Genomic DNA, 19,749 nt, shown 5'->3' on the forward strand with positions numbered 1-19,749 from the left:
TGCTTGAGAGCTCCAAGAGTATGAGGAAGCCTGTCACTTTCTGCCATGTGTTTGCAAAAGAGATACCATCGTAGTTCGGGGATGCTGTCGATGTGGATGCCATTTGGAGAGTAAGCAGCGCATACAAAGTTAGCTAGTGTGGACAACATGTCCTCCGTCACTTCAGTTGCATCTGAAAGCATTCGCACGGTGTCTATGACATCTTCACTTGCTTTGAGGTAGACATGCAGCCAGGTTGCTTTGCCTATTCGAGAGAACCTCCCAGTGTTGTCTGCCCCTGTGAAAGCATGAAAGGCTGGCAACGCCTTTGCTCTTTCGACCCCTAGAGCTGTCCACAGTGGCTCTATTTGAAGTATTCCAGAGGCCATGGAAATGGATGTATTCCTCAGCAGTAGGTCATAGTTTGCTATGACTAGTACCAGGACATCTGTGTCGGGAGAGAAGAACACCAACTGCGCATCATGTGGGTTTCGCTGGGATGCCAGCACGGCCTGGTGGATCAACAGGGTGTCAGCTTCTTCATGGTTGTTGTCCTCGAAGAGCAGGTCACTGTTGCTCCTAGTACGCCCTGAAGCAGACGTGATGATCAACTTGGATGAGTGACTTGTATTCTAGAGTTTTCGCTGCCAGATAGTCAGTCAGATCAGCCTTTGTTTTGTCATGAGAAAGGAATCTGCTCATTGGGATGTGTTTGATGTTGGTGTCATCTCTGACTTGATACTGTACTGCATCCTTTCCTTGCCTTCTTTTAGCCCTGGTAGCACTCTTCAGAGAATCGTTTTTGTACGTGTCAAAGACCAGTATGATCTCATCACAATCTTTTGTTAGAGACATGAGTCTGTCATTGAAGCATTCACCCAGATCGTTGACTTTCACTACAGTGGCTGGTTTCTTTGTCAGCTTATGCACAAGTACCATCCCATCCACCAGTGCAATCTTCCGACTTGTAGGTTTACTAGATGGGAATGCCATAGTTCTTGTGTCCATTGGATCTTCTTGTAGAACACTTGCAGCTGGTGTCTGCTGCTGATCTTCGGGGTGAATTTCTGCTCTTGCTAACTTGTCGAGGAGATGAATTAACTTCGACTTGTCAGTGCATGGAAGAATTGTCCCATCTGGAGCGAACAGTGCTCTTGGTGTCACAGTGAACTCGTAATTTCCGATGGCATATTTCTGGTTGACGTCTCTGTTTGACTTGGCAAGGACCATGAGCCTTCCGTACAGTTCCTTAGTCTCCTTCAGATCCACAGTCCTGTCTCTGAGTTTCACTGTGGTTCTCTTGTTCCCAGACGTGAACATCTTGTTGTTCTCCTTCTTGACTGGTGCCCAGAGGCTAACATCTCCATTGATACGCCTGGGAAGAACTAGGAGCTGTAGTCTTCATACAACTTCTGACCAGTGACATCAATGTTCAAGATCTGTGGTACATACTCGTCTGGGATGTAAGCATTCGTTATCACATTGTGCAGCTTGTCACCTTCAGTGTCAAATGGATTCCCGTGACTCAGTATCGCAGCCTTGATCTTGTTGATTGCTTCATGCTCCCTCTTGACTGCACTTGGACCAAGGTCATGATGTTCTGTGATCTTGTCACCTTCCAGGCCAAACTGACTCTTGAAGTCTTTTGACAGGCGTGATAATTCTGGTGTAACCATGAAGAATCTCTGTCTAGCATTGGCATTGTTAGAGGTGCCAATCAGTCCAGAGTGAATCTTCATCAGCTTGTTCAGATGTTCACATGCATGATCTGGTCCAATGGATACAAACGGGATGTCATTCTTGGTTACTGATAGATTGCCAGCTCCTAGTTCTTCCCAGGTCCTAGGGTGATTGGTTCTTAGGTCATACATGTCTGCGATGTATCGGGGCCAGAGCCACTTGTATTTGATCCGGTCCATGGCAAAGAATAACTTGCTCAGTTCTTCTCCAGCTTGGAGGTGAAGCACCAGGTCAGCACTCCGTGATGCTGCCACAAATAACAGGATTGTCTCCACCCGATGTAGATAGTTCATCATTGACTTGAACCATTGCATTCTTGGATCTCCGTGCTTCCCACTCCTCGAGTGCCGTCACCACCCCATCAGATGTCAAGACTTGAAGGAGTTTGGTGTTTGCTTGTTTTACAGATTCAGCTTTTGTGCACTTGTTCGTCTCAGCACAGGCAGCTTCTACTCCCTCTGTTGCCTCGAAACACACATCCTTTACTTGTGGGTTGTCCTTCAAGAACTCCTCCAGAACCATTTCATAAAGTGCTACATATGAATATATATGGGCACGGAGAGACCGCTTGTAGTGTGTACATTTCAGGATTTGCCGCGTCGTGGCTGGACCATAGACATCAGCTTCTACCCAAGCATCATCAATGCCTGAGTTCTCCATGGAGGCTCCGAGGGCTCGGAGAGCCGCCATGACAACATGCAGCTCACCCAGTCTGGGGACGACTGTGCGTTTCAAGTCAGGTCTTGCATCCAGCAGTTGCACCACCTTCTCGTAGAGGGCCATGTCAAATGAAATTACAGTGGGATGATCTTCACCAACTGCCAACATCCTTAGCTGACTGGCTTGCATGATCACGGTCAGTAGGGTTGGCCACTCATGCGCCACCTCTGGAGGTAGTGGCAAGGCACCAACCCGAGTCATGGACTGGCATTCAGACAAGAGCGAGTTGTATCCTGCCCAACCTGGAATCTTGCTGGAGTGTTCCCTCGCTTTCATCCTGGATAGAGCAGAAGCAACAACCCATCCCAGTTGTGTCAGTTGATAGGATCTGGAGACCCCCTTGTTGATGACAAACTCCTCTGTTCTCTTCGTAAGCTGTGGTTTCGGCTTGTCACAGTGCAGCACATCTACATGGTATGGAGTGACCGATAGACTCTGTGCATCACTGATGATCAGAGGTTGCGCAACTGGTTCTCCAGGGACATCTGACTTCTGGTACACTGCAGTAATCGTTGCGTGAGTGGTTCCTTTCCCGTCAGGAGTATCCTCGGCAAAGTCCGTGTTGTCTGCAGCAAAGAACACAAAGGCTCCCCTTTTCAGGAATGGTGGCACGTACAGACCTTCAAACTGCCTGGTGTTTTCTACGACAGCATTGGCAAGAGCAGTTTCCATGAGGAGGGCGCGGACAATCGAAACACAGTAGCCATGTGCATTGAGAAGTCCCATCAGCTTTTTGTTGCATGTGTCATGATGGACAGTCAGAGCCAATCCCAGGACTTGGGGGTTTTCTCTTGAATGGGGTGGCCTGAATGTTGCGGATTCGCTGCTTGGTTTGTACTTCACCTGTCTGTTGGATTTGAATCCATACATGATGTTCTGACTCACAGTGAGTGATGTCCTCCGTCACAGAGGCGGTCAACAACACTGGTCCTCTTCTCAGTTTCCAGCTTGTCGACAGGCCCTACCAGTACCATTACCCAGCGGATCATGGTGTATAGTTCAGCCGGAACATCGTTGATATCGCTGGGCACCTGTATCTGTATGGTATTTGCTTCCTGGTCCTTCTTAATGAATTCTGCGATGCTCTTCCGTATCACTTGTGCTGCTTTGTAGATTGTCTTCATGTTGTTCTCGTCATCGCCATCACTTGTGATTGCAGAATGAACCATGCTTTCCTCACATGCATCTGGACAGTAGAGGATGGCCGATTTTCTTCGGTCTTTTTGGAGAACAGATGTCACGCTTGGCAACTCAGTGACGATTCTTTCTTTCAGCCACTTTCTATTGAATGTAGGTACATGCTTTTCCAAGTGTTCTGCGCCAATCATATTGACATAAGTGGTTTCAATGTCATCCATGGAGAGATAAGCTTGGTTTTGTGTTTTGACATCTATCAGGTTGATCATCTCAATCAGACTTGCCCGTTGCAGCAATAGTTCTTTGTCTGCGCTGCTTCTGTTTGCGCTAGGTCTGTCTCGTACTACATGGAACACATGTCTTCTCCAACAAGATTTGTGGTACCGAAGGTCAATTGCGTGTGCATCACCTGGTGAGATACATGTGTTGAATCGTGTTTTCAATAATGCATCTTGGGACTTCTCTACAGCCTCTCTAAGCTCTTGACCAGCATTTTCAGTCCTAACCTGGTAGAGTAGTTGGCCATCATCTTTTTGGCAGAAGAAACACTGCTCTTTATCCAGTGGCACTGTACACGAGCGTGTGAACGGGGATGTTGCATCAGATGTTGATGAGCCTGGCTCGTCCATTTCTGTGCTTCCTCTCTTCTGTCCGCGTTTTTTTGCAGTATAGTGTCCAGTTGTTACTGCATGCGCATGGCGGTCTCTGGCACGTTGTATCTCGCTCTTGTTAGTTGCACTGGAGTAACAAGTGCGATGCCAAACTGCCTTCTCTGTAGAGAGTGTTTCTTTTGTGCTGTTTTGGAGTCGTTTATGGACTTGAACGTAGATGCCATCATGCAAACTGGCCCTTTCTTCTATTGTCTTCACTAAATGTTGGTAGGAATCTATTCTGGGGTTTAACACCAAGGATCCTTTCTTGACATCATCAGCCTTGCATAAAATGCACTGCTTACAGTTCGTGGACTCCTGGGCTTGCTCCGCCCCTTCACCATCTTGTTGCATCTCACTCATAATGTGACATGTAGAACCTGCAAAGACAGCAAAGCAAAGGGAACCGTCACCGATATATACAACCACCACCACAGACATATTGATGTATAATAGGCTACAAATACACTACCACCATCACCACAATATCAGGTATATTGCTCAGTATATAAATAATACAAAAACACACGCTGTAAACTAATTATTTTCCTCAGCTGTACCCTGGGGATCAAACTTATTACTTTAGTAGCTTGTCCACCCGTAAACAGATTTTAAGTTCTCATGAACATTAGGAGTATCTGTGTGTTATTTGGCAGTATGCCACAAAGGCCCACAAAGGGCAAAACACTCGCAGTAGAATAGTATTTCTCATTACAGTCAACACAGTCAGGTTCAGCATGTCCAGATTTTAGATTTCGTTGGATTGTTTTTGGGATTTAGAAAAATCAAAGCTCCGTCTTATTTAGAAGATGAGATCCTGTGAAACATCAATTTTACGGCGGCCAGTTTGAAAAATCCAAGATGGCCGCCACATAGGAGCTCTATGGTCATGTCTAGCTTATCGAACTTGTTACCATTGGATTCGGGGCCCTTGAAAATGTATGTTTAGCCGTTAGAATCAAAGCTTTATGTTGTTTAGAAGCTGAGATATTGAGAAACATCAATTTTACGGCGGCCAGTTTGAAAAATCCAAGATGGCCGCCACATAGGAGCTCTATGGTCATGTCTAGCTTATCGAACTTGTTACCATTGGATTCGGGGCCCTTGAAAATGTATGTTTAGCCGTTAGAATCAAAGCTCTATGTTATTTTGAAGCTGAGATATTGAGAAAAATTAGTTCTACGGCGGCAATTTTGAAAATCCAAGATGGCCGCCATACAGGAGTCTGTGCAAATAGCAACATTGGTTTTCTGACTGACAATACAATATAGTTTCCAAAAATATATAGTTTTCCAAATCCCCCAAAAAATCCAATGAAACTTTAAATCTAGACATACTGAACCTGACTATTTGAACAATCCTTCGCTGCAATCTTCGATCAAGTTTTCTCTTGCGGCCACATCCAGGGAGGTTGGCTTCAGTGCCATGGGCCTTAAACTTCCTGATAACATTGCGTACTGTAGACACAGGAACATCAAGGTCTCTGGAGATGGACTTGTAGCCTTGAGATTGTCCATGCTTGGCTACAATCTTGTGTCTGACCTCCTCAGACAATTATCTGGTTTTCTTTCTTTTCTCCGTGCTCGTTGTGGTACCACAGTGACACAAAACAGCAGAATAACTCCTTTTCTCTTTTCAAACTGGTTGAATGAGTGATTATTTTTTTTGCAGGCACCTGCAACTCACCACAGGTGAGTTCAATTCCAAAGTAAAGGAGAATCACCTGCTTGAAATCTAATTATTTCAAACAACTTCTAAAAGGTGCCAATAACATTGTCCGGGCCATTTTAGGATTTCTGTGTGGAATAAGCTAAGATTTAGTAATTTTTTTCAGCTTTTTTTGTTTTGTTCCACTGTAAACCAAAGAAATACAAATGTGGATACCAAAATATTTTTTAATTTCAACAATATTTTGGAAGAAATGGTGCATTATTTGGAAAAAGTGCAAGGGTGCCAATATTTTTGGCCACGACAGTACCTGCACATGCACATACTGGGCACCCTGTCAGGTTTGAAAATGTTTTTTTTTGCATCTCTGGACAGACAGACCCAAAATACAACTTTATATATACAGTACTGTATAGATAAATATTATTTATTTGTATTTATATTTGTATTTGTATTTGTTTGTATTTGTATTCATATTCACATTCATATTTATATTCATATTTATATAATAATATGTACGAATAAAATACTTGTCACCACCTGTCTCCTTCCTCATCCAAATGCTGTTGGGATGTTTATCGGATCATTTGCGAGAAAGTTGTGGGAAATTGAAATTACAAAATGGCTGTTTCGTCCAACCTATCAGTGTTACCGACATTTCTCTGATTTTTGTTTGCAGGTATCCTGTATTTTTATAAGGACCTGAGGTCTATCAAAAGAAGAACAAACATATTTTCAAATTTATTCCTGGTCCAGGGGGCAGATTATTATTGATCAGCTTACGAAATTTAAGGTGGATTTTAATCGATCCCCTGATTTTGGTGCTAATTATATTCGGCCAAGTGAAAGGTGGCTGATTGCCGAGTTAATGAATGAAGGCGTGATCTCAGCTGTCATTTTTAGCTCACCTGGAACATCATTCAGGTGAGGTATTAGCATCGCTCGGTGCCCAGAAGTCAGTAGGTAAACACTCAGATCTTGTTCTCCGAAGCTCCACACACAATATTGACAAAACCTGACCACAACCTTCATCACCTGTGATCCACCAAAATTTGTTCACGGCATTAAAAATGTCAGGGTCTACGGGGGGGGGGGGGGGGTTCGCCCACCCCCCCCCATAAACTTTGTAGAACTTATGAGGACCAAGGCCACCTGATGCCTTGAAAATCCCATCAAAATTTGCGTATTAAGTCGGTGAATTTGAAGGTCAAAGGTCATTACGATTCCGGGATCACTACTTTTGCCTTCTCAAAAAGTATTCACCCGATTTAGATGTAACTTGGTAGGAATAATCTCTGAATGGTACTTTCACAAGTTTGTTCAAACCATCAGCTAATTTACATCTTTTGTTGGTCATCCACGCATACCTGTCGCTTCCTGGTTCTGCCAGGTGAGCCCAGAGGCATTGCCTTTATTTTTGTTGTTGAAATACAATAGAAGACCTTAAGGCTTGAATTACAAAATAGTCATATGTACGAGTATTAAGGGAATTCGAATTGTCGGAATTGACTGCAGCTGTTGTACATACAATCGGTTTGCTTTTGTTTGTTGTTGCGATTCCCTTTTACTCTCTGCTACTGGCTTTTTCTTCCACCAAGACAAATCCAAGGCTCCACGAATCAACTGTCAGGAGGCTGCAGATGTCATGGAGACAGAACCTGTGCCCACATTGCTAGAATCGGGAGGTACGGCGCCCAGCGGAGGAGCATGGGGACTTCGTGGCGGTTCCGGAGCCGAGGCCTCCAGACCTCCTCAGGCGGTGGTGAAGCCGCAAATTCTGACGCACGTGATCGAGGGGTTTGTGATACAGGAGGGAGCTGTACCCTTCCCGGTAGGACATCAGAGAACTTCATAATCGCACAATCGTCAACACTAAACAATAGCACAAGCAACATTCACTTCTGAATATGATGCATCAATGTGCTGCAATACAAGTATCTAATTATGGGAGTAGTCGAGGAATTTATGTACTATAATGTGTGAATCCTGGGGTGATGCTTCAAGAGATGAGTCGCCATTGTTGATGGGCAGTTTTGGTTGTGGTGTTATACTTTCAAAGGATTTTTTAAATCAATATTGTTTGAGTAGTCGAGCATTCTGTGAATGAGGTGCATGTAGAGGGAGTAAAGGCCCCAATAATTATTCCCATTTCAGGCAGAAACAAAGTTTATTACACTTTTCGAGATAAACATTATGGAAAGATCAAGCGACTTCACGTATCCTCCTTATCCACTCCAAGATGGAAAAACTAGCGTCCCCTGAAGAGGTTAACAGAGCCATGTTGACTGTGTTCAGAAGGAGGCTTCTGTGCTGGGATCATAAAGTTGGTTGATTGCTGGACCAAATGCATTGAAAACGATGGAGATTATGCTTAACAAGTAGGATCACCTGACCAAAATCAGATCATTTCGATATTACTATTAGTTAGAGTCCCTGTATAAAGAGAGTTGTGCCATGCGCTGACCCGAGATTTCTGGTCACGTGATTTCGTGGCGCCATTTTGTGTCTAACTTCACCGTGCGTGAACGTCAGCTTGGTACGGGAATGTTGTTTATTGCCAAACAAAATGACTGGTTGTTCTGCTTTTGGTTGTTCAAACCAATCTGGGAAATATAAGATGTATAGATTTCCAAGTGATAAAGTCAGAAGACAAATTTGGGACAAATACGACGTCTTATCTGTGCTTTTCCATATCTGTTCGACTAGACGAACCGTGCACACTGCAGGTATTTTTTAAAGTTTTTTCTCTGTTTAATTACGGCTTGGCGCAGTCGAAAATTAAGTGTTAATTAAGTCGCCAGCTATGAAACATATTAATCGATCAGGCAATATCCATCAGAGTTCTGGGCAAGGGTGTAGTAATAAATGAACGTTTCAATCTTACTAGATGCCGATGACGTTTTCCTTATGTCAGAGACAGAAGCTGACTTGCAGCTTGTTAAATCATTACAATGGAAATTGAATATAAATGTCGATAAAACTAAAGTTGTACACTATAGAAATATGGCAATACCACGTACAGAATTTGTTTTAAGTGTGTTAGACTATATGTCGGCTGGAAGTCCTACACCGGAATTGCTCTCGGCACCCTTTAAAAAATATTGGATATGCCCACACTCCTTTCTAAAAGTTATTAAAATTCAGAGAACGACAGCATTGGTTTGTCTTACTTATAATGTTAGCTCTTATATGCAGTGTTGGCTTGTAATATGCATTGCCATACCACTTTTAATATCACCACACAGCTCTTTTTCACGGCAATAGCTGAGTTTTTGACAAAACAAATATCACCTGTATGTAATAATAAGACTAAATATGTGTAGTAATTTTTTTTTATAGCAGGTTTAGAATATATCACCCCATATCGCGAATGTACATGTATATCTAATCCGACACACTTAGACACAAAATGGCGTCCAAATTTGAGTTGACACAACTCTCTTTATACAGGGACTCTACTATTAGTGTTTTATTTGAACCTATGTGTGATCGTCCAATGGTGACGTGTTGCTTCCATGCCCAAGAGAGGGGCGGAGCTTGGACTGCCCAGGCGATTTTGGTCCCAAGACAACACAAGGTTGCGAAAGGCACGTTTTTTTTTGTTTGTTTTTTTTTCCCCCTCTTTTTTCCCCCTCTTTTTTCCCCCTCTTTTTCCCCCCCCCCATTTTGATTTTTTATTAAGAATCATTCTGATTAAGAATTGAAAGTTGTTCATTATTGTGAGGGTGACCCTTCATCCACGTGTGAAAATAATGTGGTACAGCAAATTTTGGGGGCGCGTGCAGGGGAATTGGCCCTGGGGTTTGAAAACGTGAGCAATCCACGGATCAAGCTATTATTACCACATCCTAGCATTAGATACCCCTCCACCCTTCCACCTAACTGTTGTGTGTATATATATATATATATATATATATGAATACATACATGTTGTTGCGGTCTTCAACGACCACCAGTATGGGATGAAACGGTCTCCGCTTCCACCGTATACTTACCGTAGTTTTCAGGAAATGTCAATAATTATTGTCAATTTGTTTAAACAATATATTTTTGAAACGATTTCATTGTTATGATGTCATTGTGAAAGGTAGCTCAAAATTTGTGACTCTTTGTCAAGCTAACAGCCTCAAAACCCACCCTTTTCCTCTGCCTCTCCCTCTTCTCCATCTATGCCTGCTTTCTGCACCCATACCTCGCCGCTTCCAACTTTCTGCGACTCCGACGCTGTACTTCCGGATGCTTCCTGCATTATTGCTGCATCGTTCTCATTGGGTGCGTTGCTTCCTACACTGCACTGCAATTGGGTTCAGGGCCATATTGCAGGTCAAACTGCTTCTGCTGTTTGACTCATCAATCACTGCTTGTTGAGCATTCCTGGTTTTAAGACTATTCAGTTCCCCAAAAAATTACACGTTCCTTGCCTTTCAGCTGAATGGAATATATGCATATCTTACTCGTGCCACCAAATAATTTTGTCGAGAGTTTTTAATTGCACTTTTGATCTGCTTTAATCTCCCGAGTCTTTATTTTGATTCACTACCATTCAATTCTTGAACTCTTCACTCCTACTCGAGCTACCCTTTAGGTAATGTTTACAAATGTTTTTACCTCTTACAAGCACTCGTCATTTTTCTCAAAGGAAACAATGCTTCAACTTCAGGGTTTTTTTTTTATCCCTGAGCTTTTTGAAAAAAAAAATGGAGAGATGGCGGGGGGTTAAGCCCCAAACTTTGGATGCCTTATTTACCAACCGATTTCTCTGCTACAGCCCTTCTGGACTACAACCTCAAGAGATGACTGTCAGCCCACATATTCTCAGTATGTTGTAGAAATCAAACATTATCTGTTTGCTCTGGTTTTGTTATGCTGGTCCCGGAAGGTACCTCTGCTACTTAACAATATAATGTAATGGAAAACCAAATAGTGCATTGGAGTCATCAGAAGGAACCCGAATAAGCAAAGATGGAGTCATCAGGAGAAGCCTGGATAGGATTCGGGTTTCAGCTGCTACTCTTCAACCCTCAAACCCATCCAGGTGCAGCCAATTGAACCTTCCAGAAATTTTTCTGCAAGAATTCACTTCTCCCAAGACAGATAGATAAAGAAAGAGTGAAATAAAGAGCAAGCAAGAATTCGAATGAATCCAGAGAAATATGAAAAAGTAGAAAGAAATGTGAAAGGAACAAAGATGTTGGGAAGAACCCAGATAGATAGATTTCAGCAGTTCTTCCTTAGGCAAAAACGCAGGAACATTTACAAGCTACCAGAGGTCCAACTAATATTGACAAGAATTGAATTGACAAGCAAGAGTAGGGAAATGTGCAGGAAGTAAGTTGGTCAGTAATGCTGCAGAATGCTTCAACAAAGCGCTGAGTGAAAGAAAATGATATTTCTATCCTGGAGAAGCACTGGCAGATAACTATAATATACGAGCATTGTTGAAAAGTAATGCCTGCTATTCTTTCTCCAAAAGAGGTAAAGATAATCGATTGAAGCAAAGACAGACACCAACATCAATCTTTATTCTACCATGCTGTGTATTTAATCTCAACATAATCACCACTGCGGTCCACACAATTCTGCCAAAGTTCTAGTTGTATTGTGATGAGGTCTCAATCGAAACATGCGTCCTGTTGATTTAACCAGTGCTTCACAGCGTCCTTGATGTCATTTGTCAGAAGAAAATGTTCTACCTGAAGGTGTTCATCAAGTTTGGTGAAGAGAAGAAAATCTGATGGAGCTAAGTCGGGGCTGGTGATACTTTGTGTTGGGAGTCCATTGACCATCTCTTACTCTCAGGATCATAATGGTGCACACAGCTCTCATCCCCAATCATCTCATCTCCAGTCAGTCATCCCAGCTCTCATCTCGTCAGTCATCCCAGCTCTCATCTCCAGTCAGTCATCCCAGCTCTCATCTCCAGTCAGTCACCCAAACTCTTATCTCCAGTCAGTCATCCCAGCTCTCATCTCCAGTCAGTCACCCAAACTCTCATCTTGAGTCGGTCACCCAAACTCTCATCTGGAGTCGGTCACCCAAACTCTCATCTGGAGTCGGTCACCCAAACTCTCATCTGGAGTCGGTCACCCAAACTCTCATCTGGAGTCGGTCACCCAAACTCTCATCTGGAGTCGGTCACCCAAACTCTCATCTGGAGTCGGTCACCCAAACTCTCATCTGGAGTCGGTCACCCAAACTCTCATCTCGAGTCGGTCACCCAAACTCTCATCTCGAGTCGGTCACCCAAACTCTCATCTCGAGTCGGTCACCCAAACTCTCATCTCGAGTCGGTCACCCAAACTCTCATCTCGAGTCGGTCACCCAAACTCTCATCTCGAGTCGGTCACCCAAACTCTCATCTCGAGTCGGTCACCCAAACTCTCATCTCGAGTCGGTCACCCAAACTCTCATCTCGAGTCGGTCACCCAAACTCTCATCTCGAGTCGGTCACCCAAACTCTCATCTCGAGTACTTCACAGCACTGGCAACATTATGCTGCCCTCTGCCATCTTGACTGACGTAGCACTGAGACAACTCGTGACAGAAACTTCATTCCCAGGGGCGGGAAGAGCTAATGCTTCATTTGAATATCTTTACCTGCTTTGGAGAAAAAGAATAGGAGGCATTACTTTTCAACACGCCCTCGCATAATAACCCGCAAGCAAAAGTCGAAAAATATACATTACGCTTAACAATCTGCAGCTGCAAGCTTATTTCTCTCTGGGTTATGTGATTATGTAGTTCAAATTTCTTCTTTTTATATATTTTCAGTATGTTGTTGAAAGCAAACACCATCCATTTGCTTCGGTTTTGTTGTTTTGTTGTGGGCCTGGAAGCTTCTCTTAAGACACCGTGCACTGACTGGTTTAAGTGTCGCCAAGTGTCTTGTCATCTCAAATTGGGTGATGAGTTCCAGCTCTAATGTGTTTGGTTCCCCCTTTGAGTTGAACTGACAACCTCGATCCACCTTTCAATGGAGAAAATAACGTGGCGTCTGTTCATGTTGAAGGAGGTATAATGTATTGGTAAATAGAAATATTTTTGCATTGGACTTAATGAGTTGTCTTTCATTCAAGTCTCAGCCACAAGGTGTATTCATACAAAAGGATAAGTCCAGAGTTCATCCAAAGTTTTGAGAGCCGAGGTATGTGTGAACACAAGTTTGTATTTCAGAACTGTGGGATATTTGATTTGCTTGGCCATTAGCACAGATTAAGTCTGTGAGCACGGCCTAAGCATTTGGTCCGGCTTGACGCTGATCTGAGCTGCTGTCTGCAACGATCCTTGCGGCAGCAGTAATCTCATGATACGCCATGATGCATTCTTGTGTGCCAACTGGTTTGCTTCCTACCACTTAACCTGCATTCAATATTTTCACCTGTATGCCAAAGCTTTACTACAGATCAAAAGTATTGGGAACAGTGCAGGCAAGTTATTGCGGATTATCTGTTTGAACTTGAGACCAATTATTGCTGCCTTGATAACAATAAGGCCTGTTTGTCATGTCAAATGAGCTCTCCCACAAGTCCAAGTCTAAAAGGGGGACTTCTGATATTACTGGTAATTAATCAATGTTGATATCCAAAAATCAATACTTGGTGGAAAATGCAATCCTTACAACTTGTACTGTTTTTCTTCTACCTTTCCACCATCCCATTGCTTTGTATATTTCCTCACTAGGTTGGTTGCTCATCTCTACTTGTGAGCCAGTGTGGACGACCAAGTGCTGTGGCTAAAGTTCAGGGAGCTGTGGCCCCAGGTGGCACACAAGGAGTTGGTTCTCAGGGAACTGGGGCCATGGGTGTTGTTCAAGGATCTGGTGTGAGACCTCCACCCAGTCACCCTGATTCCTCAGACACAGACATGGAGGAACTGGTTCGCACCGGTACGCAGCAAAATGGTAATGGTACATGGCTGTTGATATATTAATTTTTTCCCCCGATACTAGTACAAATTCTGCCTGTTATTCTACCAATTACAATGAAACCTACATTGTGTAGGCTCCCCTCTTCAACCAAGCATAAATGAGTTCAAAACACGTGCTAATTTTGTAATTTTTGTAATGTTCATGTCATGACATTTTTTTTTAGTAATAACATGCATATATTTGATGCAAGTTTTGCAATGTATAAAGATCAGAAATTGTGGCGAAAGTTCAAAATACAAGGTCAGCAATTTTGTAAGATTTTGTTCTTTACAATTATGCATGTGAATCAAAATAAAGAAGGTTCTTTATTTATTAAAATATTTATTAAAATAAATTCTGGTCAGGTCAGTCTTTTGGGACTGCCACGAGTAACATATAATCCAGTGCTACCTGCCGCATGGTCGGGTTGTCAGCGACGAAACCGACACCCCTCACTGGCTTTGCTAGTGGGGAGTGTGACTGTGACATCCTGCCAGGACTAAAAAAAAAAAAACAAGGACAAGGACAAATATATTCGATTTTGGTGAAGATCCAAATCTGGATCTGGATCAGAGAATTATTTAATTTTTCAAGTGATTCTTCACCATTGAGTAATGGGGCCAAATCTATATATAGCATGATATTTCAAAAAAAGTTGTTGATAACTTGTGACAACTTGGTGGATGAGTTGGTAGGTAACAAGAACAAGCCGATTAGATTTTGGTTCAGGTCCGCATCTATATCCGGCTCATCAGTGGGATACAAAACGTAAACTGGTTAGCTTGGCGAAGGTACACGCTCTACCGAGTGCTGTTCTAGTTTGGAATTATTTTCAGTTTTGTTTGACTGCCACGCAGGCAGGCAGAGTAAAAAAAAATTTTTTTTTTAAATCTCGCTCCTCTCTGCACATGTGCGATTGGGATGAATTAAGAGCCAAGGTACGGTAAAATGACAAGCTTGTCTTCTTATTCATGTTCCGACTTGTGTTCAAAATTTAACATTCAATTTAAATAATTTGTTACTTGATCATAAACTGATAAGATAGGCGGACGGACTTGAACCAATTGTTTAACCCCGCTTTTCACTTCACGTGCATGGTGTAACAAACGTATACTGGCGTGAATCAGGAATTTTCTCAAGGATTTTCAAAGGCATAAAGTCATAATTTATTGCACTAGTACACCTGCACACTACGGGAGCGACAGGAAGGGTCATTCCTCTTTGGGGTATATTGATTACGGACGATCTATGGTCGGGTCTCAAGAACATTGGGTGTGTTAATTTACCAAGTTTATTGTGGAGAGATTGCCAAGTGGTTTAAGCATTCAAGCAAGCACTCCATTCAAAACCCTTAAGGAACGGCTGGCTTGGCAAGCGCTAGCTAGGTGCTTGGTAAATGAGCACACCCAGGGCTTCCTCCCTTTCAGTTTCGTGTTAAACAGCAGGAGCGAGTTTCAAAAGTTCGCTACGAAAAACACCATGTTAGCGACAGGATGGGTGATGTTATTAACCCAACCCTTGTGGGGTATATAGAGTACAGTAGATCTTCGTTCAGTTCTGTAAGTAAAACCTACCTCACGGATGTTGGGATTCCTCCAAATTTCTTTATTTAGTGTTATCAACAGCATTAGCGACTGTTTAAAAAGCTGATCATACGTGTTTGTGGTTTATAATATTTCTACTTCTGGTAATGGCCGTTGGACCGGTTGCTTCCACGAAAACGCCATGATAAGCTATTTATAAACGTTAACTCGTCTGTTCAAGGAGGAAAAAACACCTTGGGGAGGTGGGATATTAATGGTATTAATATTGTGATGTAATAACATGAATATTATGCTATTATCGTTAGTTTTGTTATTCGAAGCGGCCTTGGAAAAACGACACGATAAAGCTAATTCATATACATCTCAACATGCAACCCCATTGACGGCAGGCGGGGGAAACCCGCTCGGGGGAGAAAACCCCCTTGCGGTGGGGGGGGGGGGGGCAAATGAATGCGCTACAACATTCATTGTGTAACCCTTCGTCCTCCTGTCAAGTTTGGTTGAGATTGGATAAGTAACGACGGAATGTATTAGTAGTGGGGCAACTTAGCATAACAATTGTGCATTTTGTGAGGAAAGCTCCAAATTTGGCACACTAGTAGACTATCATATTATGAAAAGATCTGGATGTTGGGCCATCTCAGATTCAGAGATTTGATTTTTGCAAGATTTCGATTCGATTGGGATCGAAGAGAACACCTTCTTCGTCTTCTGTACAGTGAAGTTGCCAGCCCTGAATTCTCTGGCTACATCTGGGTGCTTCATTGGGAGTTAAACCATGTCCCTCAGGTGAACAGGGACCCACCTGGCATAGTGTGTGTGGTCTAAGGCATGGAACCATGGGACCAGTTCCGTCAGGGCATCAAGGTACATCGTGAATGAAGCCTGCCGCAGAGAACGCACGTAGACCAGTACCAACATCTCTAGTTCCAGCACAGTTGCCCAGTACTGAAAGTTGGGAATGTCTTCTCCTCTCTGGTGACACCAGTCTTCGAACTCAGGCAGGTCTTCTGCATCATCAGCATATGTCATACAGTGGCGTTCATACGCACGGTGTTGCAGGATGTGCAGTGCCGCTGCAGTGATTTGATGAGCTCTTCTTGTGCGGGTGACGTGGGCAGCTCGCAGGAAGGAGTCGGCCGTCCCTGGCGTTGCAATCTCAGCTTGCAAATCTGCAAAATCTGCAAATCTTGCAAAAATGAAATCTCTGAATCTGAGATGGCCCAATATCCAGATCTTTTCATAATATACACAAAGAATTAAGTTAAGCACCCCCCCCGTTTTTTTACAACCTCGCACATTACAAGTTTGTTGTCGTCAAAACAGTGTAATATACCCATGATATTGCTATATTTTCTGGAGAAGTGATATTATGGTCACATAAAAACATAACAATCATGCCGTTTTCAATATGTTATTCTGAATAATTTAAGGTGAAAATTTTTGGGAATTTTAGGCATATTTTCACCTCAATTTAAGTATGGAGCTATAGGTCCATCACGGACAGTGTGGATGACGTTTATGTTTTCTAACGTACAGTCATTGTTCTGAGAAGACCTCTAGCGATCTTTGCGTCAATAACGTGTGTAGGACCCACGTGATCGGATCACTGACTCAACCCTACGTCTCATAGACCCTGTAAGCCGTCGTATGCGTTGCTGTGGCAGGTTGTTCCATTCCCGATGTAATGCACGTTCCAATTCATCCAGATTGGCTATTGGAGGGACCATCTTCGCAATTTGTCGTCCCAACATGTCCCAAACGTGCTCGAGGGGGTTCAACCTGCCACAGCAACGCATACGACGGCTTACAGGGTCTATGAGACGTAGGGTTGAGTCAGTGATCCGATCACGTGGGTCCTACACACGTTATTGACGCAAAGATCGCTAGAGGTCTTCTCAGAACAATGACTGTACGTTAGAAAACATAAACGTCATCCACACTGTCCGTGATGGACCTATAGCTCCATACTTAAATTGAGGTGAAAATATGCCTAAAATTCCCAAAAAATTTCACCTTAAATTATTCAGAATAAAATATTGAAAACGGCATGATTGTTATGTTTTTATGTGACCATAATATCACTTCTCCAGAAAATATAGCAATATCATGGGTATATTACACTGTTTTGACGACAACAAACTTGTAATGTGCGAGGTTGTAAAAAAACGGGGGGGGTGCTTAACTTAATTCTTTGTGTATATGATAGTCTACTAGTGTGCCAAATTTGGTGGTTTCCTCACAAAATGCACAATTGTTATGCTATATTTAGCTTAGCTGCCGGACTATAGGGTCAAAAATTAATCAGACAAACACCAAATGGCGTATTTTAGTATGATTGTAAATTAGATTTTCTTTTTAAAAATTCATTGAATTTGCCTTTTTTTTCTTTTTTCTTTTCAGTGGAGAAATGTGGATAGTTCTACCAAACTGACTTTCCCCAATTTTTATGCTGAAAGCTTCTTTTTTTTCTTTTTTTTTGATATCATGTGAAACGTGTGGCATTGAGGTTAGAAAATCCAACTTTTGGTAAATCGTGGGTTATTTGCTCTGGTCATAGAACGTGCGTTTCTCGGCCCTGATTATGTGGTGACATTCGGGAGATTGCAGTTGCTCATGGACCAATCCCTCAGGACAAACAGTCGATTGTGTCATACGAACCCTAGTTGACTGTTGGACGAAGCCCCAGCAACATCAAGCCAATTAATCCGAGATTAGCACGGATAAAACTCCTCATCGTGCGGCTGGCTTTAGCATTAAGTAAAATGAAGTATCTGAAAGAATTCTTGACGTCGTGAAATGTGAGCAGATATCGATGATCGCTGCTGGGTATAAATTGTATTGTGTTTTGCCTTGTGTGATTAAAGAAAGGTCTTTGTTTTTACGTCTTACAATGCCCCTCTCGCCCAACTACCTACCTCCTTGTTCCACTGACCCACGCCTCACCGTAGAGCTGGCAGAGCAAGCGGATATGTTGCAATGTGAGCTTTGTGGTAAGATGGACTATGCCTTTTGTTTTGGTGGCTCAAAGCGCTTTTGCTCCATGGCCTGTGCCAAGAGGTTTGTTTCTTTTATCCACTACTATTTATTTATTCAATTTTTGCCTTATGTCTGCCCTTACCGGTCTTTTCAACAAATCCAATGACCAACCGATTTACTTTGCTTCAGCTGCAGTAAATCGCTAGATTGGCAAAATATCTTTGTGAAACATATGCCATATATGCCATACGTCATATGCCATACGTCATATGTCATATGTCATATGCCAAACATATGCCATAATACTTCTGTCAATTAGCTGATATCTTATTTTTGCCTCAAAAATTGGTCGATTTCTACAGTTCACTCGTGGAGTTATTTTTGATAACTTCATTATTTTTGTCCCTTTGCTGTAGTTTTTAGGTAAATCCAAAGCTAAACGGATTACCTTGGACAGTCACCACAATCGCCACGTTAAACCAAGTCGATCTCCTCCTTGTGCTTCACATGTGCTTTGAACTAAAACCAGCAAACGTATTGTTCAGATCACGTTTCACATCAATTGTCCAGATATATGTGCTCTCCACAGTGAGGATGATGTCTGCCTTTACTTATTCGATGACTTGTACTGTGATGGTTACACATGGCATCACAGAGTTCCGGCTCTTGAACAGATGCCCAAGATTCAAGATGAGGGATAGGCAGGCTATCCACCGATGTCCTGAAAAAAAGCATTACTTCGCTGTCATGCAATCGTAATTGGTTCGATAGCAATCGCCACTCTAATGTCCTGTTTGTGCAAAGATTTTTTTTTTGGAGTGTAATCTTTGGTTAAAATCAAATCGTGTAACTGTCAAATCTGTCCAAGCTGTAAATTATTGTCACCTTGTAGTTGTCACTTCAATAAGACTTCCCATTTTACACTCACCAGAGGATAGGAAAGGATATTGGATGTGTGTCCATCCATTTGTTTGGATGTCTGTTCTCACAAAACGTGCGCGTTTGTATTAATTACTTACTATTGAAATGTGAATACATGTATTAATTACTTAGCATTCGAACGTGAGTACGTTTATTAATTACGACTATTGGAACGTGAGTACGTTTATTAATTACGTACTATTGGAAAGTGAGTACGTTTATTAATTACGCACTATTGGAACGTGAGTGCGTTTATTAACTATGTACTATTGCAACGTGAGTACGTTTATTAATTACGTACCATTGGAACGTGAGTACGTTCATTAATTACGCACTATTGTAACGTGAGTACGTTTATTCATGACGTACTATTGGAACGTGAGAACGTTTATTCATTATGTACTATTGGAATGTGAGTACGTTTAATCATTACATACTATTGGAACGTGAGTACGTTTATTTATTATGTACTATTGGAATGTGAGTACGTTTATTAATTACGTAT

The 19,749-nt window shown here is 42.5% G+C and overlaps 1 protein-coding gene across 3 annotated transcripts in view; it reads left to right on the top strand.

The window, feature by feature from the left end:
- The window catches only part of LOC137424537 (polyhomeotic-like protein 2), a gene marked incomplete at its 5' end in the record, with an annotated part of 138,152 nt that overhangs the window by 109,317 nt on the left and 9,086 nt on the right, over window positions 1–19,749 (top strand). The window contains 3 exon segments of one of the 3 annotated variants that reach the window (XM_078775543.1): window positions 7,493–7,725; window positions 13,575–13,794; window positions 18,296–18,404. In XM_078775543.1, coding sequence (XP_078631669.1) covers window positions 7,493–7,725; window positions 13,575–13,794; window positions 18,296–18,404 — 562 coding nt within the window. 3 annotated transcript variants of the gene reach the window in all.

This window comes from Myxine glutinosa, chromosome 4 (assembly GCF_964187855.1).
Source record: "Myxine glutinosa chromosome 4, kmMyxGlut1.1, whole genome shotgun sequence".
NCBI classification, from domain to species: Eukaryota; Metazoa; Chordata; class Myxini; order Myxiniformes; family Myxinidae; genus Myxine; species Myxine glutinosa.